A 26,321-nucleotide genomic window follows, 5' to 3' on the forward strand; every position below is an offset into this window, starting at 1 on the left:
TTCTTCCCATTGAAGACTCATCCCCCGTCTCATGTACATGGGAAGGTGTGAGGGAGGGGAGTGGGGAGGTCTCTCCTCCTGCTGAATCCTTTTAAAACCAATTCCAAACCTAGCCTCCTGGCCAGAGCTGAGGGTTCCCACACGGGGATTTTGGTGGCTGGGAAAGGTTTGATTTGCTCTGGCTGCAAGAGTCAGAATGAACCAAGTTTGCCATGAACCGGTGCAGGATGTGGCAAAGGAAAGGGCTGAGTGCTGGTGATGGTCAGTGCTGTCCCTGGAGGTGCTTAGGGCATTGCTGCTGCCCTGGGGACTGTGGCACTGTCCTTGTCCGAGGGCAGGGATGGGTTCCAGCCTTCCAAAGTCCTTCCCTTTTCCATCCAGCCAGAGCCCCCAGACCCAACTTACTTTCAATTCTCTGCTGTCTGGGTTGAGGGGCTCCCACCTCCCGTTGGCAGGCAGCGGGCAGGGGACGCGCTGCGCTCTGCCCCCACATCTGGGAGCTGTGGCTGTTTGGGTGAATGAGCGATGGTTGGAGGCACGGCGCTGTGCCTCTCAGCAGCTTTGGAAGCCTTGGGAAATTTGTCTTTTTGACTCGGCAAGGTGCTCAGGCAGGAAGGGAAATGCATTACAAGTTGAAATGCTTTGAGAGCAGAGGGGAAACATTACGTGATTCAAGCCCCGCTCCTCACAGTGAGAGCAACCCAGCGAGCACAATCTACTGTATTCACATTCCCTCACCTCCCTGTGACATGGGTGTAAAAGTGCTTGTTCCCTCCCCAGCTCAGGAGCCGGGGCTTCAGCCAGGAGCTGGCTGCTGCAGCACCTGCTTCCCAACAGGCCAGGCATCCATTGCATCCAGCCTGGCCCCGAGGGATGCAGGGAATGCCAGGAGAAGCTCTGGGAGAGCCTGGATCCTGGTCGAGGACAAAGCCCATTCCTATCCAGAGCACCATGATGCTCCTCCAACTATCCCCCAGTCGGGTTCTGCCCCATCAGAGGTGGGAAGGGAGCTGGGAAGGGATGAGGGAGTGATGCTGAGCATCCTGAGCACCCTGATGCTCTCCTGGCCTCAACCCCAAGTGAGCTTTGCCACAGCAGAGAGGCTGGGGGTCGGAGCCGAGCTGTGATGAGCACACACCAGCCTGGGAGCTGGGGAGCCCAGTGTGGTGCGTGAGGAGGCAAAAACAGAATCAATGCTGGTTTGTCCATGATAATAAATAGGAGCAGATCGCAAACAGCAGGTAAGTGACTGACAAGTGCTGGTGTTTTAATGTCCTCACAGAAGGCCTGTGTGTAAGTGCGACTTTGCATGAGTAATTCCATACATTTTTAATGGTGGCCCCTGCGGGGGAATCAATCATGCTGCGAGCTGGGGTTCCCTCATGCGAGGGACAGCACAAAGTGATTCTGTTTGATCCGGTGGCACTGGGAGCAGCAGCTCTCCGGGGCAGGAGGGGCAGCATGAGCCAGCAGCTCCTATGCCCCTATAGCAAAGTCATCCCAGGACCTCTCCCTGGGAATATCCCTTTGGTTGTGTCTCCTCGGGAGTTATTGGCTGGGCTGGGGTCTCCTGGGGAGGTTTTTCCAGCTTTGCAGGACTAAGTGTCTGTTGTTGGGGGATTTTGCATGGAAGGAATGTGCTCAGCGTGGCTGTGTGTTATCTGCAGTATGAGAGGCCTGGGGGTGCTGAGTGTCACAGTGGGATGTTCTTCCCGGTGGGACACAGAGACACTGGGGTTGGGTCCTGCTTTGGGACATGGGGCCTGGCTGTCAGACTCTCTCCAGGCTCTTGGTTTTTGGGAGCATCCCAAGGCTGTGCTCCAGGCTCAGCTGTGCACCTCTCGTTGACATTCCTGGAAAGGCTGAGAGACAAGTACCACCTCTTGGGGGAGAATACACCGTTATTGGTGTTCTGGGTGATCCCGGCTCCATCCATCTCTGGTTCCAAGACCCTTCATAAATATTAGCAGAGCTCCCAGCGGAGCTGCAGAGGAGGGTGCATCTCCCATGGCAGGAGGGTGTCACTTGGAGATCTGGACCAGTTTTGGGCTGTTACCCATCCTGTGACTGTGAGGGATCATGGACCGCATCAAGGCCAGGTTGAACAGGGATTGGAGCAACCTGCTCTACTAGAAGGTGCCCCTGCCCATGGCAGGGGTTGGATCTGGATGGGCTTTAGGCAGCAGAGATGGCAGGAGCGTTTTCTGGAAGGGCAGGAGGCAGGCATTAGCTTTTTGTGATGGAAACGGGGCCCTGCAGGAGCAAAGAGATAATGTGCTCTGGGTAGCTGCTGAAACTTCTGCCGGGGATACACAGCACCTCATTTACCAGGATACTTTTTTGTGCTGAAATGGAGGAAAGCAGCTGCTCTCTGTACAAACAAAATTAGGGCAAAGGAGGAAAGTAATTTTGTAAAAGAAATAGGGAGATGCAGGGGGAGATGGAAAGGAGACAGATGAATAAACACCATCTACATAGAAACTGATAAAAATTCAATTTCTGCTCACACGCATCCCGGGCTAACTCACTGCCTTCCTCTCCTCTTCTCCACACGCTCCGACGTTGTCTGCAGCCCGCATGCATCCATCTGGGATGTGGGAGGTAAACACAATGATCCTATTCTGCCTCAACATGCTGCAGCATTTTCTTTAATTATGGTTCTTTAATTCCCCTGGCTCTGGCTTTATGTTCAATATTTTTGCCTTGTAAGCAGCGGGTGCCAGGGTGAGTGTCCCATGGGATGCAATGGCCCCAGGGCTGGGGGGTCCCTGTGGGCATGAACCTGCTCCCACCACGGGGTTCCCATGGAGAAGGGCTCTGGGATACCTGGATCTTGGATCCGGGACTGTGAGCCTGTGGGGTGAAGGGGAAGGAAAACATTGATGACTCCAAGCAACCCACGGTACCCAGACATCTGCTTCATCCTTGTTCCCAGGACCGGTGTCCCTGTAAACTTCACACCAGGCTCTCCCTGGTGCTTTTCAAGCACATTTAGAGCCTTTGGCTGTGGCTTATATTGAACAAACACCAGACTCTGGATGCACTTTGAGGTGCTGCACCACTGGACAGACCCTGTGGACTGGTGGGGTGACATGGAGCATCCTCATGGTGTGGGACCTGCATCATCCCTCCAGGGACTGCACTAAGAGGCCACCCAGGAGTGGGTACTCTGCTCCCCCCTGGCCTCTGGCTCAAGGGTTTGGGTGGCTTCATGCTCTGCACCAAGCATCAATTGATGCACTAGTGATAGCCGGGAGCAGAGATGGAGGGTGTGGGGCACCCCCATCCCCGTGCACACACCCGTGCGCGGAGGCTGAGCTGAACCGCAGGCTGGTTTCCATAGGAAACCGAGTGGAGCCCAAAGCCATACTCAGAGGCAATGGAGGGGCTCTGAGGAGCTGCAGACCCAGGAGCGTGTCCCACCCAGTGCTCCAGGAACACTGATGGCAGAGACAGAGCGGTGGCACTGGGGTGGCTGCAGGTGCAGGAGGGGCTGTGCTGGTGGCAGCTTGGCTGTGGCTGGGGGTTTGGAGAGGTGGGTTCAAGGGATGAAGCAGCCTCTGGATGCTCCCCTGACACTCTAAAATGACCTAGATGGGGTGGTGCGGGTCTCACCGTGCTAGGACATGTCCCTGACCTTCCCACCGCTGTGGCCTTGCTCAAAGCTCACCCAGACTATCCCCTTCAGAGCAACAGGGGAGTTTGGGTCTATCCAGAGCTGGTAACGCTGCTGCTAGAGGGGCTGGGAGGCCACATTTCCCTGGGAAGACCCCATGGATGAGGGGGGAGAAAGGAGGGCATTGTTTTAGGGTCGAGCTGTGGCATCAGCCCTGGTTCCTCAAGGACCAGGCAGGATGCAAAGGAAGAGCTTGCAGGCAGCCAAGTCACACCTTACCTTGCACGCCAGCCCTCCTACACTTCCTCCTCTTCCTACACCTCCTCTTTCTCCTCCTCCTCTCCTCCTCCTCCTCCATGGGCCTTTCGCACGCTGCCAACTGAAGATGCGTTTGCCGTGCTGCGCGCTCCAAAAGTTGATAATTCCCCTCCAGGCAACTAAAAGGAGCCTTTTCTCCTCAATCAGCTGTATTTGAATATGGAAATGGTTTTTAATTACTCAGAGTCAATATCATTTTATCACCGAAATGTGTTTGAACGAGGCTCGCCGCACTCACAGGGCACCTCATAAGAATGCAAATTCACTGTGATTCATGGGTTTTAGCTGGTCGGAGGGCAAGGGATGGTGCTGCCCTTTGAAGGTTTCATTCCCAGGTTCCTGACAGGCACAAAATGTCACATCCCCTCCTGCCAACAGGGGTGCAGAGGCAGACAGGACATGGCAGGGGCCACAGGCACAGTGAGTACATGGGGACCGTGCGTGCCCCTTCCCATGCGTGGCCATCCCTGGCTTGTCTGGCCTCAGACATGCTCGGGGTCAGCTCCACACTGAGTTGGTGACAGCTCAGCAGCACCAGAGCCCCAGCTATTGTCTCCTGATTAATCTGCTAATTACGTTCTGCTTTCATCCCGGGGCCTGGGAGCGGTGTGGAAATGTCAGGCTCTTGCTTGTGCCCCAGGTTGCTGGCAGAGTGACAAAGGCAAAGTCCTGGAGGAGCCACACATAACCTGGCTCTGATGGCTCAGGCATCACCATCACCCTGCCGTGGTAACAGTGATGCTGGGAGCATGGTGGTGATGGGACCATGGGGCCAGGACTGAGCTGCTGCATCTGCCACTGGCAGCCCTAAGCCTATCCTTTTGCCTCAATTTCCCCCATGGCAGGAGCTGAAAACTTCCACATACATCTGGATCCATCCAGATCCAGATCAGTAAGCCCAGTTTATGGATTACTGGGAGGTACTGGGCCTCCAGCCCCCTGTGGAAGAGGCCACCAGAGATGCTGAGGGGGAGAGGGGATGTGGCCATGTGGCTTCCCAACACCCAGCTCTGGGTTTTCCTGCTGTGAAAAGCCATCAGGTGCCAGCGTTGAATGCAGCAGGGCTGAGCAGCCAAGATAACATCCTGCTGACGCCTTCAGCCGGGCTTTCTGCAGCCCTCATGTATATTAATCCAGATGAATATTCATGCAAGGTTCCTGCTCTCAGTGGTGACTCGTGTGCGGTGCGATCCGCCTGAGGTTTGGGCACTGAAATGGCTCTGGTGGCCAGAGGCTGCAATGGGGCAGCCCTGCAGCGGGGTAGGGTGTGCAGGGGTGGGTGTGAGCTTGCTCCTTGCCAGGCTGCTCCAGTCTGGGAGGACCTTCCAGCACGCTGTGATCCAGAGGGATTTATCCTCGCCGAAGCCCCAGGATGGATCAGGGCTGTTCTGAGGCGTGAGGAGGATCCAGAGGTAGAAATCCTGCAGGTTTCCCATTTGCTGGCTCCTTACTGATGCTGTGCTCATCCGTCCACCCCACAGATCCAGAAGGCACCTCCTGCCCCCTCACCCAGCAGAAATTATTCCAGTCCTTGCACTGCTCTGCCATGTTCCAAGGCATCATTTCCACATCAGCACAGATGGACACAGATCAGCCCTGGTCCATCCTTCAGCACACAAAGAGCCTGGAAAAATCAAAATGAAGACCCTGAGCTGAAACCAATCTTCCTGGGCACAATGACCACGTCCATGAGCCTGGGAGCAGCTTGAGACTGGGAATTGGCTGTGCCATGGTGGCAGTGTTCCTCGGTCTGTAACAACACCCGAAGTGACGTTTGCTTTGGAGCTTATTCACATCCTTCCTCTTCTGCTCATCACTCGGGCTTCCCTCGCTCCTTTGCTTTTCTCCCTGCCACCACCAGCTTCATGTGAAGTTACCTGGAGGGGTGCAGTGGCCGCGGGCAGCCGGAATGGGGCTGTTCCCTCCATCCTGGTGATGGGCTCCTGGCACCTGGTAAAGGCTCCTCGGCCTGCGCTTGCTGCCTCTTCCCATTAGAGCGGATGCCCCTGCAAACCAGACTTCCCTGTTTATCACTGCTTTTGTTTTTCCACAGGAGCGATTCACAGTGAAGTTTATGGGAAGTGGTTCAGACAGGCAGCTGCCTTCTGCTGCTCCGGCCCTGCTCTGTGCTTCAAGCCGAGATGCTCCTGCTGAACCCTTCTGAAAAGCTGCTGCTTGGGGAAGATGAGCCCTGGGGCTGGGGCCCATCTGGAGCCGTAGGAGCTTGGGGGCATCCCTGCATTCCCCCAGCCAGGAGCTGGAGTCAGTCTCTTCCCTGACTCCTCATCCAGGGCCAGGCACAGAGGAGCTGCTACCTCAGCATTCTCCCGTCTCTCATTTCTGTGCCAAATGAAGGGGAAATAAGAGTATGGGAAACCCAACCGTGCCGGTGCCTCGGGAGCCCGTGGCTCGTCCCTGCCAGTGCTGCCTGTCCTGGTGATGCCCAGGGATGCTGGCAACTGCGACGGCAGGACGTGTGTGATGATTGTGGTGTCACCGGGGGCCTTGTGTCAGACTGGCAGGTTATTACTTCCTTAATGGACAGGTCTAATTCCCATCCAGCAGCCAAAGCCCCAGTGTTCCAATATCCACACATGCAGGTGCTGCTCTAACTCTGCCCTGTTCTGACCTCCAACCCCCCCTGAATCCGCAGCACTGCTGAGGCTGGGTGCCCTGTTCAGTGCTTTCGCCATATCCCGCCTCATTGAGGTGAGGAGGATGAGGAAGGATCTGGGTGCTCACACCCATCAGCCAGGGGGATGCTTCATTTTGGCTGAGGGGTCTCCAGCTACTTCCTGAGCACCAGCAGGGTGCTGGTTTGGGCCAAGGGTATGGCTGGCGGCAGAGCTCACGCTGTGCTGGGGGAGGTTTGCAGGGATGCAGCAGCAACAAGCAGCTACAGAGAGCACCCAGTTGTCCTGGTAACAGTGGGTGCCTCCAGCTCCCGCAGCTCAGTGCCGCAGGCAGGGTCCCACTGGGGGCTGAGGAGACTCTTGTAGATGCAGGACTGAGTGGTGCAAGCCAGGCTGTGCCACAGCTGGCAGCAGGGTCAGGGCAGAGCATCCCACGTCATATCCCGCATCACGTCCCGCGTGGCTTGCAGGGCAGCGGGAGCTGGTGACAAGCAATGTGTTTGGGATTCTATCAAGCATGCAGACCTATTCAGGAGCAGAGTGTGGCCCAGGGAGCTGGGGTTTGGGACCGCTCATCTCCTGAGCTGCAGGCGCTGCAATGATCTGGATTTGCAGAGACGGGCTCTGGAATATCCTCCAGTTATGTCTGAGCTAATGATGCTTTTCTCCCTGGTATAAAGATCAGCCTGAGAAACTGGTGTGCTTGCTTTCAGACTTAACCCAGAGGGGTCCAGTGTCTGTCTGGGGACACTGGGTCGGGGACCCTCAGGCTGCAGGGGAGCACTGGGAAAAGGGAATGCCAGGGAAGGAAGGAGCACAAAGGTCTTGAGTGGGTACAACCCTGTAATTCCAGCAGTGCTGGCTTCAATCAGGCCTGGTGCTGAGCTACAGATCCCCAGGGTAATGAACAGTGGTCATGACAGTGCCTCCTGCTACTGGATTTCTGCCTTGAATGGGGGCTGTAAGGGGCCACCAGCGACCTGTGCACTGCGGGTCTGACACAGTGCAGGATGTGGCCAGTGGAGGTGGACAGGCTGCAATGGGAACACGCTGCATTGCCAGCACCATGGCAGCGAGGCCGTGCTATATCCTGCTGGGCTCCCTGCTGCATGGCTGGGGCTCCGTGCTGGTGACACCCCATCTCTTCCAAGCCAGACCTCTCTGTGCTCCTGGTAGGCTCTGCCCTGGGCAGGATCCAGGCTGCAGTGGAGCCTCTGAGCCAGCTGCTCTCGATTGCCTGTGCACCACCAGGTTTACCCCATCTAAGCACAGCTGTCACATGGGAAACTGCAGCTCTGCAGCCCCCCCAGACACCACTGTGGCTCTGGGAGTCTGGTGTCCCCGTGTCACACACACCTGTGCCACGTTTGTGCTATCACGGGGTGTGCCAGCCCCATTTCTGACCTGCTGCAGGTGCTCCAGCTCTCCCCGCATCCCGCATCCGAAACATGCCATGCCAAGGCCTCCACGTGTGTGTGCTGGCAGTGAGCACATGTACCCCACACAGGGGAGTGCCATACACATGCATGTGCCCTCCACATCACCCTCCCATGTGCACGTGTCCCTCAGCAAGCCCCAACAGCCCCCACACGTGTGCACACATGAAGAACGCAGCCATGTGCATGCAGACACGACCCAGTGCCCGTGCATGCATGAACCAGTTCACGTGTGTGCCTGCACACGCCAGGCACACGCATGCACAGCCTCCAGCAGCATCACAACACCCGTGTGCACGTGTGTGTGTGCCCCACGTCCATGTGTGTGCATGTGCGCCCCCCCCAGCGCAGCAGCAGCCCGGGGGTCACCTTCCCCCCCCCGCTCCATCCTGGGGTGCCGGCCGGGGGGGGCACCCCCGCTCCCCCTTCCCCCCCCCGCCGCTGTCACACCGGCGCATGCAGCAAGTGCCCGAGCGGCGCGCGCCGCCGCCGCTCCCCCCCCCTCTTCTTCCCCCCCCCCCCCCCCGCCTCCTTCCCCTCCCCTCCGCCGCTACCGGGGCCCGGCGCGCCCGCTCCCGGCCCCGCGCGCCGCCGCGCTCCCCCGGGCGCGCCCGGGCACCGGCAGCCGCCGCCGCCGCCGCTCGGGAATGGCCATCCCGCTGCACGCCGCGCCGCGCTGCTGACGGAGCGCAGGTAAGGGCTGCGGAGGGGCACGGGGACCCCTCCACACCCCCGGTGCACCGGCACCATCCCCCCTCCGTGCACCGAGACCCCCCCCACCCGGTGCACCGACCGCCCCCCCCCGTCCTTCCCGGTGCACCGAGCCCCGATGCGCTCCGCTCTCCCCGCCCCCGATCCGCGGAGCAGCGGGGGCTGCGGGCTGCGGCGGCCGGTGCTGCCGGTTGGCAGAGCCCCGGTTCCGCTGTGACCCCCCCCCCCTCCGCCCCCCGTTTCCAGCCCCGGGGCCAACTTCCCAGCCCCGGCGGTGGGTGGCGGGGGCCGGCAGTTGCAGCCGCGCCGCGGAACCGCCGGTGCCCGGTGCTCGGCGGGGGCAGCGGCACCCCCGGGGCGGCCCCGGCCCTCCTGGAAGTTGCGCGGGGCTGCGGCGGCTGCAGGGCGGGCTCGGTACCGGGGCTGGCTGCGAGCGGCGGCATGGCCAGGGCCGCCGGTCCCCCCGGGTCTGCCCGGTTCCGCCGTTGCCGGTCTCCGCTCTGATCGCCGGTTCTCCCGGCTGCCGAGCGTCCTCCGGAGCTGCTGCACACCCCCCCCTCCCGGTAACCGGTTCCTCCCCGTGGCTGCCGATTCCACCCCTGTAGCACATTCCCCCTCCGGTTGCCGGTCCTCCCCCCTCGGTTCTGCCGGTCCCCCCCCCCCCCGCTGCTCCCGTTCTGCCCCGGTTGCCGGTCCCTCCCCACAAGCAGTATCAGGAGTCTGGCAGCCCTACATTGGTGGTGCTGCACGTGTGTTGGTGGGCACATACGTGTTGCTGGGTGCACATGTGGCACCACGGTGCCGTGGCGTGTCACCCAGCAAGGCCACGGCTGCGTGCTGTGCGAGCCCTGGCGTGGGCACACACGTGTGGGTGCTCTCCCCAACGCCATCACCCGTGCCATTGGGCCCAGGTTTTGGCACACACCAGGAGCATGGGCCCGCGTGTCGGCAGCGGGTGGTGTTGCAGCTCTCTCCCTGCGTGGGGCTTTGTGCAGTGCTGATGGTGGAGACCCTTCGTGTCACAGCACCCGGGCACCGTGGGCACTCAGCGTGTGCCGGTGCGGGCATGTGCGGCGTTCAGGTGGATCTGGGGGGAGCCGGGAATTGCTTCCCTTCCCCATGGGACCTGGGGTTGATGGTGGGAGGGGTGCACGTGTGCATGCGTGTGTGTGTGTGCGCCCGTGCAGGTCACTTGTTGAAGCAGGGGTGCGTGTGCACCATTGCCTGCATGGTTGGTGCCAGGGGCTCACGGCAGTGCCGCGTATGAACAACCCTTTGCTTTTCTAGGTCATGTCACTGCTGCCTGTGCTGGATGGCGCCCGGCAGCCGTGGACGCTGGGGACGTGGGGAGGTGGCCCTGGGGTGGCTGCTGTGGCAAAATGTCTGGTCGGGGTTTCTGGATGGGTGCTGCTGATGGCTGTGGAGCTGGTGGCATGGGGCTGGCACTGAGCCGGAATGCTCCCAGTGGGTGGTGGGGTGGTCGTTTGGGACTGACTTGTCCCCCCTTGAAGGTGGTGGCTGAGCCGAGGAGGGCTCATGGGGATGGAGTTGGCTTGCGGGAATCGCCCCAGTGCCCGTGGGGAGGAGCGGGGTGACGCGGCTGTCGTCACCGTCACCATCACCCGGCTGCTTTCCAGCCACCCTCATTGGCACCCGTGTCTCAGCGGGGTTCGTTACCAGTGGCACGGACGGCAGTGGGGGCTGGAGTTGGCTGTGGGGCAGTGCAGGAGCCTGGCAGCAGCTCCTCTCCAAGGCCTGCCCAGTTGTTTGTCCAGCCTTGTCACCAAACCCTGCTCCGATCGGAGTCTGCAAGCAGCCAGGCTCCTACGGATTTTGCTGGAGAGAAAACGGATCCGGCACTGGCTCCATGGGTGACCAATTGCTCTCCGACCGACAGCCACGTGGCAGAGGGGCTCCAGCACTGCCTGGGACACGCTGCCTGCTCTTCCCAGCTGCCTCCAGCTCTTTTTGATGCCTCTAAGGACCTCTGGCCGTGCAGCACAGCACCTCTTCCCAGACAGCTGCAGTGGGATCTGTCCTCTCCAGCACCCTCAGCGGCTGCGGGAAGCCCTGTCCTGGCACCAGCTCCTGAGCAGAGCAGTGGGAATAGATGAGTCTTCCTTCCCCTGGGTTGTGCCCAGCGCTGCCACATCCCCATGACCCACGCTAGATGGGGGCTGCAGGATGGGCTTCCCACATCCCCCTGCCTGGAGGAAGATGATTCTCAGCCAGATGGATGCACAAACCGTGGGACAAGCTGCTAGCACAGCCCCCGAGGCTGGGCTGCTGCGATGCCTCGACGCTTCCCCACGGGAACCTGGATGCAGGCCCCGCAAACTCATTTCCTACCACGGAGCCATCCTCTAATAGGGACTGGGCTGGGTCTGAGCCACGCAGTCTTGCTGCCAAACGTCAGAGGCTCTGTAGCTCCTCAGTGCTCATGAGGGCCACTGTGTCCCCCCCCGCTCTCATCCCATCTGTTCGCTCTTGATGTTCCCCAAGCGCAGGATGGAGCCAGGCCCCTTCTCTTCCTTGGGGCACCTTTGGAGGCTCCTGGTGGATCTGGGTTTGGAAGAGATGGTGGGTTGCGAAAAGCGTCCCTCTCTGGAGAAAGCACACATCCACCCTGCGACTTGTCCCCCCCTCTGGATCCCTCTGGGCCATCCCTTTTGCAGGATGGAGCTGGTGGAGAAGAAGGAGCCACATCCCAGCAACAAGGGAAACTCCTTGGAAGCAGCAGGAGCAGCTCAGCTGCTGCAGCCCCCGCAGGTGCCCAGCTGCAAGGGGGGGGCTTTGCCTCCAGGGACTCCAGTGGATGGGGAGGCAGCACACGCTGTTCCCTGGCACAGCCTAATCCCGGATCCCGGTGGAGGTTTCTGTGTGCCGTCTCTCGGCCCTGCTTTTGGAGTGGAGTTTTACCAACAGCAGTTAAGTAAAATAAATAAACCGGCCTGTGCTTGCCAGTGCGAGCGGGGCTGAGGCAGCGCCTGGCAAAGCAGCACCGTTAATTACAGCGCAGCGCTGCTGCCAGCCTGCCCGCGCCAGAGAGCTGGTGGCAGCACCGGGGAAGCCAGAGATGGAGAGCACGGAGAGAGGGAGTCACGGGGGGTGCTGTGCCGCAGCGGGAGGGAGCAGCATGGGTAACCCTCTCCCCGCCGAGGGCTGTGTGTGGATGGAGCCCACGTGTGATCACACGTGTGCGTGCGCACGCCTTGCGGGAGGATGGGGTTTTGGTGGGTGAGGGGAGGGATGTGGTGGGATTGCTCTGGTGATGCTCACAGTGGTTGTTACTCGGTAGAGCCGTGGTGCTGGTGTCGGTGCTGGATGGGGTTTGGAGCTGGGGGTCAGGGTGGAGGCAGCTTTGAGCTTCCCAGATGCCTTTGAAGCACTAGTGGAGATCCTGGTAATTGGAGGTTTGAGGACAATCCCGGCGGGAAGAGCTCACTCTGGTGCTTGGTCATCAGCATCACTGCTGGGCAGGCAGGGATGGAGTTGGTTTCATGGCCCGTTCCTCCCCAGATGCTGTAGCCTGTCAGCAGGAAATGAGGATTTTCCAGCCATAGCTCAACACCCAGGATTGCCCAGCCCTTCCTTACCCTCATGCCTTTGGCCCGAGCCATCTTTGTGTTAGGAATTCTCATGGATCATTTATTTTCTACAGCCTATTGAAAGAACACTGTTGAGTTAAAAACCGTGTCTCTCAAAACCCAAATCCCTTTTACATTGCTATTAATCGTTTCTCAGATTATTAATGCCAGTGGGGTTTAGTGCTGCCTGTTTATCACTTTGGGTTGGTTGGTTGTTCCTGGCTGTTCCTGGTTGGAGAAGGGTGGCTGCAGGCAGGTGGAGGCATGATGGTCAGGAGCTGACCCCCTCTGTGGCAGGAGGATGGAGCGGGACCATATCCCTGCCAAAATTCCCATTCAGGAAAAGCATCTTCAGGGAAACAACCTGTTTGTGCAGCATGATGTAGAGCAGTGCCTCCTCCTGTCATGCCGTGGTGAGGGAGACGTGAGCCTTGCTCGGGTTCAGCTCTGTACCGGAGCCAGGAGGGATGCGATGGCAGTGATGGAGCGGGACCGTGCTCTGATGGCTGGGAACAGGGAGTCTGGGATGTCACTTCCACACGGCTGCTTCCCAGCTCTTGTGATGACTCTTTAAAAGCTTTAATTAACATCCCACCCCCTCCCCGCACCGGGGTGGGGAGTAAAGGCAAATGGAAGGCACTGGAGCAGGTGTCTGCAGCACACGAGTGCGCCAGGCTGTGCCAGCCCTGCTCCGGTGCCATTGCCATCCCAGGCAAGCAGTGCCCGCTCCCGCAGCAGCCCAGCAAGGCAGTGGGATGCAGTGGGTCCTGGGGGCAGTCAGCATCCCACATCCCACCATGGGCAGGCTTTGCCAGTGGTGCTGGGGTGCAGACACTGTTGATGAGTGGGTTATTTCCACGGATCGACCAAGGCTGTTTGGGAGGCAGAGGGGTGAGGGCTGTGGTGCCCTGGCACCCAGCAGGGCTGGACTCACCCGTGCTGGACCAAACAATGGTGACACTGCAGCGTGCAAGACCCTCACCGTGGTGCCAGGTCAGGGGTGCCGGTGACCCCATTTGGGTGACTTTGGTGCCCCAGATGTTAAATATCTGTTAACATCTTGCAGCTCAGCAGCTCACCCAGCTTGCGGCTCAGTGAAATGTTTTCACTGCAGCAGCAACAAGCGCTGCAGGGAGCGGGGCTGGTGCTGAGCGAGCTGGAGCAGATCTGAGCTGTTCTTCACAAGCCCTGGCCTTCGGTAGCGGCACTGGCGCGGTGCCAGGCTCCCGGGCAGCCGCAGCCCTGGCAGGGTTTTGGGGTGTGGGGAGGCTCCCCATGGTCCAGAGCAACCAGGGTTTAAAGTGTGGGGAGCCTGGGGTGCTGGGGCAGTGCACTGCTCTCCTTGCCCACCCCCAGTGAGCTTTCCAGCAGGCTGGGCAGCAGCGGCACAGAGGGATGAGCGGATGGCGGTGCTGGAGCATCCCTCCTTGCTGCTCTCGGGCGAGGGAAGCAAACACCATCTTGTGTCCCTGCCAGGCTGCGGGAGCCCCAGGAGCCTCGCTGCAGAGCGGCAGCGTGTCCCTGCCTGACCTCCTCCTCCTCTGCCTCCTCCTCTTCCACCTCCTCCTCTTCCCATCCTCGGCTCCCGGAGCAATGGAGGGCTGTGACTCTCCAGGGCATCCCAGGTCCCTGCTCTGTGCTTGAGGAGCATCACTAGGGGGTCCCCACGGGGGGGGGGGACCCGTCTCTGGCTGCCCCTTGGCCACCCACTGCATCTGCCATCAGTGAGGGGTTTCCTGGTGAATCCCCTGGAATCTCCCAGTGGTGGACGCGGCTGCAGGACAGGACAGGGGGCTTTTCTTCTGCCCTGGATCCCCCTGCTTACACCAGGGTGGTTCTGCCTGGATCCTGCCCCAGGAGTGGCTGCTCCCCCTGGCTCCATCCCAACCCTTTTCTCCCCAGGCCTGTGTCCCACTGGCAGGAACCGGCTGCCGGCATGGATCCCCGCGCTGCCAGGGCAGTGGGAGCCAGCGCCAGCCTGTTGCATGAGAGCAGAGTTATTTTTAGCTGTAATGTGCCTGTCGTGGCTCCGGCGCAGGCTCTGCTGAGGCTCAGGCTCCCTCCCCACTGAGCATGGGGGATGCCTGGTACCGGCATCTCAGCCAGGGGTGATCTGGGAGCAGGAGATGCAGAAGAACATCCCTGTGTCCTGTTGAGTGCTCGGCATCCCCCACATACGGCTGGGATAGAGGGGAGCAGGGACCTCGGTGAGTCTGGAAATCAGCCTCTGGAATAGCATCCATCCCCTGCGGCCATTCTGAGTGTCCCCAGGGCTGTCCCAGGCGCAGACTGGCGCAGCAGAGCACTGCCGACACACGCGGTGGCCTCGGCCTCTGTAGAGCCACATTCCGGTCCTATTTAATAAGGCCACTGCATGCATTGTTTTATTAATGAGTTATTAAAAAGCCATCCTCGGCGATGCTGCTGCGTACCCGGCGTGATGCCCAGGAAACACGTCCTTTAGCCACTGATAGCCCTGTGCCAGGGTCTCACAGGCACTGGGGAGGACACCGTGCTGCTGGGGTGCCTGTGTACCCCCAGCACAGCTCCCTGGCCTCCTCTGTGAGCCTCTGGCCTGTCCCCGTGGTGCTCTAGAACACCAGCAATAGCTACAAGGCTTTTTATAGCCCAGTCTGGGCAGAAGCTGTTTGGTGGCTCCTTGCCCAGGTTGTGCTTGGCCGGCTCCTGAGGGCAGGGGGGTCACTGCAATGGGGGTCCCCCAGTGTGGGGTGGGAGCTGGGTCTCTGGTGTTTTTTGGGTGACATCCCCCATGCTGCACACTCCCCACCCCAGGGGCTGCCTTGGCACAGCCCAGGAGACAGAGCAGGGGCTCTCAATGGCTGTCCCCTGCCTGCAAGGTGTGAGGTGGGGACATGGGCCGCGCCACTGACCCCCTGGGCCACTTGGACCCACAGCGGGTGCCTCCTGGGAAGCATCCATGTGTCTGCCTATCCATCTGTCTCTCCTGCAGGGCAAATGCCATAGGATGACCGCTGCTGGTCCCCTCTTACTGGCTGTGATATCGACTCTCCTGTGGCTCACGCGGGGCTTCGACCCCGCTCCCAGCGCCTGCTCTGCCCTGGCCTCCGGCGTCCTCTACGGCTCCTTCTCCCTCAAGGATCTCTTCCCGACCATCGCCTCCGGCTGCTCCTGGACCTTGGAGAACCCCGACCCCACCAAATACTCGCTCTACCTCCGCTTCAACCGGGAGGAGCAGGTCTGCACCCACTTCTCGCCCATGGTGCTGCCACTCGACCATTACCTGGCCAACTACACCTGCGACCCCCGCGGCGAGGCCGCCAGCCCCCCGCCTGCCACCCGGCGCCCCGAGGAGGAGGAGGAGCAGGAGCAGGAGCAGGAGGAAGCGGAGCTGGAGCTGTGCGAGGGCGCGGGACCCTTCACCTTCCTGCACTTCGACAAGAACTTCGTGCAGCTCTGCCTGGCGGCCGAGCCCGAGGCTGCCCCGCGCCTGCTGGCCCCGCAGGCGCTGGAGTTCCGCTTCGTGGAGGTGCTGCTCATCAACAACAACAACTCCAGCCAGTTCACCTGCAGCGTGCTGTGCCGCTGGCTGGAGGAGTGCCTGCAGGCGCCCGGCGCCCGCCGCTGCGGCTTCACGCACGCCGGCTGCAGCTGCCAGGCCGAGCCCCCGGCCGCACCGCGGCACAACGGCACCCGGCACGGCCCCCGCGCCCCCGCCGCGCCGCCCGCCACCGCCTGCTGCCCCACGGACCTGCGCTCCGGCGATGCCGACGGCCTCGACCTGCCCGACGTGCGGCACGGTGAGCGCGGGGGGGGCACCCCGGCTCCGGCCCTGCTTCCCGGGGGTGCCATGGATGGGGCCTGCCTTGGAACGCTCCCGGGGGAAGGAGGGTGCAAAGCGGGTGCTGTGCGTGGAGCAGGGAGGCCGTGCAATGGATGAATCCTGCCCGTGCATGTTCCCTGGGGCAGTGGGGTGCGAAGCGGGTGCTGCGTGTGGAGCAGGGAGGCCGTGCAATGGATGAATCCTGCCCGTGCACACTCCCCATGGGAAGAGGGTGCCAATCAGGTGCTGTGCGTGGAGAAGGGAAGCCATGCAATGGATGAATCCTGCCCATGCGCGCTCGCAGGGCAGTGGGGTGCGATGGCCGGGCTCGGTGGAGCTGCCCCTTGCTCTGCCCTTGCCGTGGTCCGGCCGGCGCTGTGAGCGCTGCTTCGTGCCATGCCAGCCCCGGCTGTTTGCCACGGCTGCTATGGCACAGCCAGCGTGGCACAAGGCTGCTGCTCGCCTCGCTGCTCGCCCGGGGCAGGAACCCTTTCACTCCGCATTGGTGGAGACGTGGAAAACAATTTGCAGGTAAAATGACCCTTTCCAGTGGCAAATTACCCTTGACTGCTGCAGCCCGGGCGCTTGTTATTCCAGGCAGGAAGTCGCGGCACGGCGCGGCCGGGCTATTAACCAGCCGGAATGAAGCCATTTGCTTGTTACGGAACCTCAAGTGAAGATAAAGCAGCCGTGCTCTCCTGGGCACTGGGGTTGGGCTGCTCGTGGCAGGGGCCTGTTTCTTCCAAGCTCTCCCTTCATCCATGGGGCATCTCTGCCAAGGCGATGCAGGGGGCTCGGGGCACATCTGGCCAGATGTTCCCACTCTGCCAGTGCTTGGTGATGCACAGGGAGGAGTGATCCCCAGCTGTGCTGCGTAGGGTCTTTATCCAGCAGCTTAGGCAGTAGTGATGGGCTGTGGGTGTATGTATAATTTCACTGGGGTTTAGCATTTATTTCAAGAGCTAAATGTCATTACGGGCAGATCCCCTGACTAAAGCCCTGGTCCGTTACAGCTGCAGGGTTATAAATCGCCTCATCCCGAGGGGAGCTGCTTGAGCTGGCTTTATTTATACTGTTTCTTCCTTTTTTCCCACTGTAAATGCAACTCCACGTGCATGATTAAGAGCTGAGTGTTGGGTCCAGGTGCCATTCCCAAGGTCAGGGGCCTGACACCCGGTGTGGGTGCCGCAGGCTTCAGGATGCCCCTTTCTTGTCCTTCTCAAGGGGTTCTGCACCTCTCCACAGGTGGTTTGGTGGGGTTAGCAATGCCAAGCACGGCTCAGAGAGAGGATGCTGGGCTGGGTGATGGAGAGCAGGGTCCCTGCAGACCTGGTGAGCTTGGGCACTGAGCCGCTTGCCACCTTCCTGCAGGCTGGCACAGCAACCGCTGCACTGGTGAGAGCATGAACTACCTGCTCCTTCCCCACACCACATTCAACATTCCATTAAAACCTGGAGGTACAGTGCTCCTGCGGCACCCGAGCCACAAGGGTAGCCCGCTGCCTTGGCCACCCCGTGTGCCACGCTGCTGCCAGCTGGTACAGCAACTGCGCCAGGGTTTAGACTGCAGGGTCACACCGGGCATGGGGCCGGAGCACAGAGCACCCTTCATGGTGGCAAGGGGGGGTCTCGGGCTCCCCCCGGTGCCCCATGGCATGGAGAATGGTCGCCTTTCAGGGGGGGGTGGCAGCAGGGCTGAATGGTGCCTGTGAGCGGAGCCTTGGCGGGCGCCCAGCGCTGATCTCACCGGCTTCTCCTCCTCCGAGCTCCGCAGCCGCGCAGCGACGTGGGGCTGGCGCTCACCCAGCCGCTCTTCAGCCCCCCCTGCCAGCTATGGCCACCTCTGTGCCCCGGGTGTCCCATGGGTATAGGGAGGTGTTGGAGCTGGGGAGCCCTGGTGCAAGCACAGCGCTGGGTCCCTGGGGGCAAAAAGCGTGGATGGGCGTGGGGATGAGGTTGAGGCTTTGTGGGGTAACGTTGGGCGCCTCGCAGCCCTGCGTTAGCGATAGGCCCCACAGAGCCCACAGTGCTGAGTGGTTCCAGCTTTGGGCTGCATTGCCCCAAACCCATCACCCTTCAGAAATCAATCCCAGGGAGGTGATGCAGGATGGGACCGTGGCTTGTGGGGACACAGCTGGTCATGGGGGACACCCTGATGTCCCCAGGAGAACAGCCCTGCCCTTACAGCCCAGGCACTGTGCCATGGTGAGAGGCACTGGGGATACCCAGGGCAGCTGTGGGTGCTGGGGGCGGCCACAGCCACCCTGCAGCGACAGCTGTGGATTTAGTGCTCTCTGAAGGAAATTGAATTTGGTGCCTCTGTTGAACACAGCCCAGGAGAGCTCCCTCGTATATCCTTGGGATTTATGGGTTTCCCGGGCACTCGCCGTGATGTGCATAATCCTGCTCCTGGGGGTGAGCAGCCTCATGGGGACTGCCTGCACATGGAGCAGGACGCACAGGGGGGAAGGAGCTGGGGGTGACAGCGAGGGGCCCATGCAGGGGTTACGCTGGTTGAAGGCAAAAGTCAGTGAATTTGGGTCTGGTTGATGGCTCTAATAGGTGTCAGCGCAGGCAGCGCTCCCCGCCTGGCGCTGCGATCACCTCTGTGTGTTACAACAGGAGCTGCAGCGTGCCCGAAGCATGGCTGGCGGCTCCCCTGCCCATGGGTGTCCCCATGTCACTGCCAGTCCGTCCCCTGGCGACATCACCACGCTGAGCTCCATGAGGTGGTTGTGCCATCCCTGGCTCTGTCCTGGCTGTCACCGCAGCAGTGTGTCCCTGGCCCTCTCGGGGGACACATCCATGGTGCCTGGGGGAGGCCCTGCTGTTTCCTCTGGTCCACAGGAGCTCCCCAGTGTCCTGTGCCCAGGGACAAGGGCCCCTGCTGCAGGGCAGGGGGTGGCCCGGGGCGGGGGGGCCTCTTGCTGAACCCTCCACGTGCCAGTTAATTTCACGCCTAGTGCTCTTGATGGATCGGGTGTTATTTTTGGTGAGCCGAGCCATAAATTTGTGCCACCTCACTGCAGCAAGCTGTGCAGAGGGGATGCGAGAGCACCTCTGCCCAGCACAGCGGGAACACAGCACCCCAGGCCATGCTCCTGCTGCAGCCCCTGTGATGGGGGGAAGATGTGTTTGGGGGAGCTGTGACACATTTTGGGGGCTCTATGAGCGTGTTCACCCATGCTCACCCATCTCTTGCCCTTGAGGATGCCACATGGTGCTCAGCGTGGGTCAGGCATCCCTGTATCTCCCTGCAATGTGCCTCTACTCACTGTGGCCTGTCCCCATCCTCATCTCCATCCCCTGCCTGCTTTCACAGGAGCACTTCTCTCTTCCAGGCAATGCAGTCGAGGAGAACCAGAAGGTGAAAACCCAGTGGCCACGGTCAGCAGATGAACCAGGTGTCTACATGGCCCAGACAGGTACCAGCGCGGCCCCAGCACAGGACACTGGAGGCACTGGGCTTGGTAGCCAGTGGTGATGGAGGTGGAGCGACTTCCTTTGCTTCCTGCCCACGGAGTGACTTAATTTGCTCCATTTATATGTTTTTCCTTTACACCTTCCTCTGAGGCTTGTGAAGCAAAGGACAAAAATCTATTATTAATTGTTTCATTCAAATGTATTTATTTGGCAAATCCATCGGGGTCACCTGAGCGTGCTGTGCCCCCCCCCCCCCCCCCCCCGCCACCCTGATTTATGGTCGGAGAGCTTGGAGGTGAGCACAAGATGGATGCTCCAGCGCTCCAAGGGCTCTGCTCCACGCGCCTGGCATGCAGATCTCCTCCTGGCCACACTCAGGTGCTCAAAGGGGTCCTGCCCCACTGGGATCCATGTGGGGTGACCCCAGTGGCGACCCAGTCCAGCCCCAGGGTCCCTGTGTGACACAGAGCATTGTCACCTCCATGGGAGCCCTGCATCCTGCCTGTCTCCAGGACAAATTATCCCCTTCAAAACCCTCCTCTGTGTATTCCTTTTTAATTTAAACTGATGGCCTTTTCTTCTGGCCTGTCCAATAGCTTCAGAGACACCATCAAGCTTAATAAGAGACAGGTGGTTGTAAATGTCAGCACTGTGCCTGGGTGGGGAGGGGGAACTGCACCAGGATGCTCTGGTTTGGTGCTGTCCCTCTTGTGGAGCTTGATCCTGTGCCCTGACCCCTTCTCCACGTGCAGCTGGTCCTAGGTCTGAGGGTGGCACAGGCTCCTTCACCTTCCTTATGTCCTCAGTGCCATTGTCACCATGTCCTTGTGCTCATGGTTGCTGCCTGGATCAAGGCCAGCTTGGATGGGGATGGAGCAAGCTGCTCCAGTGGAAGGGGTCCCTGCCCGTGGCAGGGGTTGGAGCTGGATGAGCTTTAAGGCCCCTTCAATACAAACTGTTCCATTATGCTGTGATCCTATGACCCTCCACAGCCCCCCAGGCAGTCTCTGTCTCTCAGGCTCTGTGTCTCTCTCTCCCTGTCTCCCACAGGGGATCCGGCAGCAGAGGAATGGTCCCAATGGAGCGTCTGCTCCCTGACGTGCGGGCAGGGCTCCCAGGTACGGACACGCTCCTGCGTCTCCTCGCCCTATGGGACGCTGTGCAGTGGGCTCCTCCGGGAGACACGGACCTGCAATAACACAGCCACGTGCCCAGGTACGGGGGCATGGGGGCCGCAGGGGGTGCCCAGCGCTGGCTGGGGACAGTGGGGGTGTCACTGGAGCTGCTGGGGTGGATGAGGAGGGTGTCTCTGCGTGGCAACACTGTCATAGAAGCAGGCGCTGCTCATCCCATGCTGGGCTGCTCCCAGACATTCCCCCATCATCTTGCCTTCTCAGCTGTCCCAGCTCTTGGGAATCCAATGGGGAGCAAGCAAGCCTGGAATGGGTGCCACAGTGCCGGGGCATTTGCCTTGGGAGCAGCTCTGCTGGTGACCCCTCTCCATCCTGGGAACCTCGGGGTGTCTCCGTGCTTTGTGCTGGATGAGAAGCCAGGGCTGGAGCCTGCGCCAGGGGACTCGGGGTGGTGTTGGGGTCCCCCACCATGTAGGGCAGAAGGGGGATGAGCTGCTTGGTGCGTTGAGGCAGGCTGTAGGCAGGAGCAGGCAGGATGCTTGGGGGCTCACTGGGCCATGTACTGGTCTGTCTGTCCATGGTGGTGTCTGTGTGTCTTGTGTGGGACACTGGCAGTGTGGGATGTCCTGTCTGAGGCTAGGATGTTCTGTGGACTTTACACCCCCAAAACACGGTCCCTTCTGTACTGGGGAGCACAGCCCTGTCCTGGCATTCCAGGGGGATCACAGCTCATGGCGGAGCATCCTTTAGGATGTGTATGTGCCATGTGGGTCCCCGCTCCCTGATCTCCCATGGGTGCTATGCGTGAGGAGCCATGCCTGGTGCGGCGCCATGGGTTGGGGTGATCTGTGCTGTGCGTGGATGTGGGGATTCGTGTGCGCCGGGGCCAGGACATGAACGGGAGGCTGCAGCAGGGCAGGGAGCGGCAGCGGCACCGCTGCCTGCTTGGGGCCCTCAGGGTTCAGGCTCAGGCGTGATGATGGGGCAGGAGGTGCCAGTGGAACCGTGCCTGGCTCCGCCATGGAGCCCCGGACACAAGGGCTCTGCCCCGGGCAGGACCGCGGCGGCAGGAGGAGGAGGCGGGCGCCACGGGGCCGGGGGCTGCGGCGATGGCTCTGTGCTGTGTTGCAGTTCACGGCGCATGGGAGGAGTGGTCCCCGTGGAGCCTGTGCTCGGTGACCTGCGGGCGAGGGGCCAGGACCAGGACGCGGCGGTGCGTGGCCCCGCGGCGCGGAGGGAAAGCCTGCGAGGGCCCCGAGCTGCAGGCCAAGCCCTGCAATATCGCGAGCTGCCAGGGTCAGTACCTCCTCCCCCTGCTCCTCCTTCCCCTGGGAATGCCAGGACACAGCTCCCGGCACCGGGCTGCGGCGCTGCGAGGGACGGGTGGCACCGCCACGGAGGCCGGGGACAGCCCGTGGGGACACGGGTGCTGTGACATGGGCGCACCCTCCGGTCCCTGCTGGAAACCTGGCTGCAGATCCAGCTCTGTCGGCCATGCCAAGGCACTTGAGGCGCTGCTGCAGGCAGGCAGGACCAGCCTGGGGACCATGGAGGAGCTGGCTCCTTCCCTGCCCGCTGCTGACTGCTCCCTGTGGCAGGCGCAGCGCTGGCACCAGTGCGACAATGGGGACGTCGCGGGTAGGCGGCCAGAGGTGGCAAAGGGGGGCAGTTTCAAGGTCTGTCTGTGTGTGGTGTGGCATCTTCATCCCTTCCTCCTGTGTGCCAGGAGAGGCTCTGGTGGTGGCCGTGGGGTTTCTGTTGTGATGGACAGAGATGACGCCGTGTCAGGCATGGACCTCACACGTGGTGTGCAGATTCTGGTGGCCGGCTGGGAGCCGGAGAGAGGTCAGGAGCTATGGGGTGCATGGGGTGCACCCCATGTGCAGCAGCTCCACCAGGGACCTGCCACTATGGCACATGGAAATGCTGCTGGAGTGATGGAAGCTCACAGCAGCTCCTTCTCCTCCTGCTCTGGCACTTACAGCAACCGCTTTGGTGGGGAGTGATGCCGGGGCTGCTGGTTTTGGTGGTCAGCGATGGCAGGGTCCCTGGAGCGTGGCCATGCAGCAAGGCTGGGTGTGGCGGTGCTGCAGGAGCAGCACTCAGGATGCTGAGGGGCCAGTCCTGGTGACGGTCCACCCCCAGGGCAGGATTCTGCGCTGACTGTTGGGGGCAGCACGGGAAGAGCCGGCACGTCCTTAGGTTGGACCCGTTGCACAGAGAGCCCGGTGTGGGTCACGGGGAGCCGTGGCCGAGAGGCCGCCGGCCAGTGGGGGCTGACGACGCTCTCCTTGTCCCCGCAGTGGAAGGGCAGTGGCTGGAGTGGGGCGCCTGGAGCCGCTGCTCCGTCACCTGCGCCAACGGCACGCAGCAGCGGACGCGCAAGTGCAGCGTCTCGGCACACGGCTGGGCCGAGTGCCGCGGGGCACACGCCGACGCACGGGAGTGCTCCAATCCCACCTGTCCCAGTAAGGCCCCGCGCGGTGGGGGGAGCGGGAGGGGAGACCACGCGTGCCAATGGCACGGCACATCGGTGCACGGCACATCATCGGTGCACACCACATTGGTGCACGGCACATCATCGGTGCACGGCACATTGGTGCACGGCACATCAGTGCACGGCACATCAGTGTACACCACATCGGTGCACACTACATCGGTGCACACCACATCGGTGTACACCACACCAGTGCACGGCACATCGGTGCACACCATCTCAGTGCACGGCACACCAGGGCACAGCACCTCAGTGCACGGCACCTCAGTGCACGGCACACCAGGGCATGGCACATCAGTGTACGGCACATCAGTGCACGGCACATCAGTGCACATCACATCAGAGCACACCACTTCATTGCACACCATGTCAGCGCACACCATGTCAGTGCACATGGTCCAGCCTTGCATCTGCTGTGTTGTCACCACTGGTGACACGAGGATGCAGATTTGGGCGTAGGGGAGCAGGAGCCAAAGGGTGATGCCGGAGGTCAGCAGCCACCCTCCCTCGTACCGGCTGAACCCACTGGGCACAGAGTCAGGGATTCACCCTGTGCCCTCACCCCTGTGTCACGCTGAGGGCACCCGCTGGTGCTGGGTGGCTACAGGTCCTGGTGTGCTTTGGGTGTGCAAACACGTTCGACCTCTTGTGTGCACACATGCGGCTGGCTCTGGGGATGGCAGGCCAAAGGATGGATCCTGTTCTCATCATGTCCTTCAACCTCATCTTCATCTTGTCCTTTGTGCCCTTGGCATTGGTCGCAGGTGTGGAGAGGGGTGGTTGCTGTGCCATGGCCACCACGGCAGCCGGAGCGGGGATTTGGCTCTGCCGGGCACCCAAGGAGGCCCTTGGGCTGCTGGCACGGGTAGCGTCTACGGGAGATTTCAATCATTGATCCATGGATTTCATACCCAGAGGGGCTTTTGATCCATGGCATGGGGGCAGCCGTAGCTGGTGCCTGCCCCGTCTCCATCCCTCTGGTGCCACCTCCCATGCTGAGCCAGGTGTCCCATGGTGTCCCCATCCCCACAGCAGACAGCAAATGGGGCCCCTGGAACCACTGGAGCCTCTGCTCCAAGACCTGCGACACGGGCTGGCAGCGGCGCTTCCGCATGTGCGAAGGCTCGGGCATGCAGGGCTACCCCTGCGAGGGCTCCGGCGAGGAGGTGAAGACCTGCAACGAAAAGAAGTGCCCAGGTAGGGACATCCCTGCCCCAGTGCCCATCACCCTGCATCCAGCCTGCGCCTGACCCCCTGTTCTCACTCCGCAGCCTACCATGAGATGTGCAAGGACGAGAACGTGATGCTGATGACCTGGAAGAAAACGGCTGCAGGGGAGATCATCTACAACAAGTGTCCCCCCAATGCCACGGGTGAGGGGCGCAGGGCGGGCGGTGACGGGTGGCACCAGGGGTCGTCGTCCAACCTCAGTGTGCCGGGTCCCACGCCAGCTCCAAACCTGGTTGTCCCACACAGGGTCTGCCAGCCGCCGGTGCCTGCTGAGCCCCCATGGTGTTGCCTACTGGGGCGTCCCCAGCTTCGCCCGCTGCATCTCCCGCGAGTACCGATACTTGCATCTCTCAGTAGGTGCTCGCTCTGGCGTGGACCCTCCTTACCCTCCTCTCCCCTCCCCAGCACTAGGGGTCTGCCCCATCCCTGGGCAGCCCTGGCTGGCCACCACATGGGGAAACTGAGGCAGGGCCCCCCAGACAGGGCTGGGAAAAGGGACCCCATCCTAGAGCCAGAGGTCCAGGCTGTGTTCCTGTGTCCTTTGGAAACCAGGATGGGAAGACCCCCAACACCCCCGTATCCTGCTGCTACCCTAAGTAATGCAATTAGCCCTGCAGCATCCACCCTTCCTGGGCTCTGAGCATGGTGAGGGACCTGGGGACACTGCTGAGGGTGCTGGTGGCCAAGTGACACTGGTGTCCTCGGTCTTGTACAAGCTGCGGGAGCACCTGGCCAAGGGGCAGCGGGTGCTGGCAGGCGAGGGCATGTCACAAGTGGTGCGGAGCTTGTTGGAGCTCATGGCCCGCAAGACCTACTACAGTGGGGACCTGCTGTTCTCTGTGGAGATCCTGCGCAACGTCACCGACACCTTCAAGAGGGCCACGTACATCCCGTCCTCTGAGGACGTGCAGGTAGCAGGGCTGGGGACAGTGAGGGAGAGCCCTGGGAGGTGGTTGGTGCCCAGCCCCGGCCCTGCTGAGTGCCGGCCCCGCAGCGCTTCTTCCAGGTGGTGAGTTACATGGTGGATGTGGAGAACCGGGACAAGTGGGAGGATGCGCAGCAGGTCAGTGAAGCCGGGCACGGGCACGGGCAGCTGGGGCGCAGCCGGCACGTCCCCACCACGGCCCCTCGCCCGCAGGTCTCTCCTGGCTCCGTGCACCTCATGAAGGTGGTGGAGGACTTCATCCATCTGGTGGGGGACGCGCTGAAGGCTTTCCAGAGCAACCTCATCGTCACCGACAACCTGGGTGAGCACTGGGGGGGGCACGGGGGTCGGTGAGGGCAGGGGGCTGGGTGCTGACACTGGCTCTGCCCCCGCAGTGATCAGCATCCAGCGGGAGCCAGTCACCGCTGTCTCCAGCGACATCAACTTCCCGATGAAGGGGCGCCGGGGCATGAAGGATTGGGCCCGCAGCTCCGAGGACAAGCTCTTCATCCCCAGGGAGGTGCTCAGCCTCGCCTCTGCCGGTGAGCCAGCACGGTGCGCGTGCGCGTGCATGTGTGCGAGTGTGCGTGCGCGAGAGAGCGCACATCTGGGGCTCTGCACGCGTGTACGTGTGTGTGAGCACTCACATGTGAGTGCACATCTGGGGTCTGCACAGGTGTACATGTGCATGGGCATGCACGTGTGAGTGCACGTCTGGGGTCTGCACGCGTGTACGTGTGTGTGAGCACTCGTGAGTACACGTCTGGGGCTCCGCACACGCGTGTGCATGGAGCATGCATGTGTGGCGAGGTGCACATTCACACATGTGTGAGCAAGCATGTCTGGGAGCGTGGATGTATGTGCCCGTGAACATGTGCAGGCTGGCACGTCCGGGGCTCTGTGTGTGCAGCTGCACACCCGGGAGCACACGTGTGTGCCCGTGTGGGCCGTGCCTGTCGGGGAGGGGTTCCCTGTTCCTTCCCGCGTGTCGGGGACAGGCGTGCGTGCCG

At 61.4% G+C, this 26,321-nt stretch overlaps 1 protein-coding gene across 3 annotated transcripts in view; it reads left to right on the plus strand.

Moving 5' to 3' along the window:
• Positions 1-26,321, plus strand: part of ADGRB2 (adhesion G protein-coupled receptor B2) — a 92,381-nt gene that overhangs the window by 57,694 nt on the left and 8,366 nt on the right. The window contains exons 3-14 of one of the 3 annotated variants that reach the window (XM_065697770.1): positions 15,273-16,080; positions 19,445-19,528; positions 20,577-20,741; positions 21,791-21,955; positions 22,963-23,127; positions 24,189-24,353; positions 24,428-24,529; positions 24,633-24,739; positions 25,103-25,297; positions 25,381-25,449; positions 25,525-25,633; positions 25,707-25,853. In XM_065697770.1, the coding sequence (XP_065553842.1) occupies positions 15,273-16,080; positions 19,445-19,528; positions 20,577-20,741; positions 21,791-21,955; positions 22,963-23,127; positions 24,189-24,353; positions 24,428-24,529; positions 24,633-24,739; positions 25,103-25,297; positions 25,381-25,449; positions 25,525-25,633; positions 25,707-25,853 (2,281 nt within the window). The remainder of the gene's footprint in view (positions 1-15,272; positions 16,081-19,444; positions 19,529-20,576; positions 20,742-21,790; positions 21,956-22,962; positions 23,128-24,188; positions 24,354-24,427; positions 24,530-24,632; positions 24,740-25,102; positions 25,298-25,380; positions 25,450-25,524; positions 25,634-25,706; positions 25,854-26,321) is intronic. The other 2 variants (XM_065697768.1, XM_065697769.1) reach the window with 2 other exon arrangements.

This window comes from Lathamus discolor, chromosome 18, assembly GCF_037157495.1.
Source record: "Lathamus discolor isolate bLatDis1 chromosome 18, bLatDis1.hap1, whole genome shotgun sequence".
In the NCBI taxonomy this organism is placed as follows: Eukaryota; Metazoa; Chordata; class Aves; order Psittaciformes; family Psittacidae; genus Lathamus; species Lathamus discolor.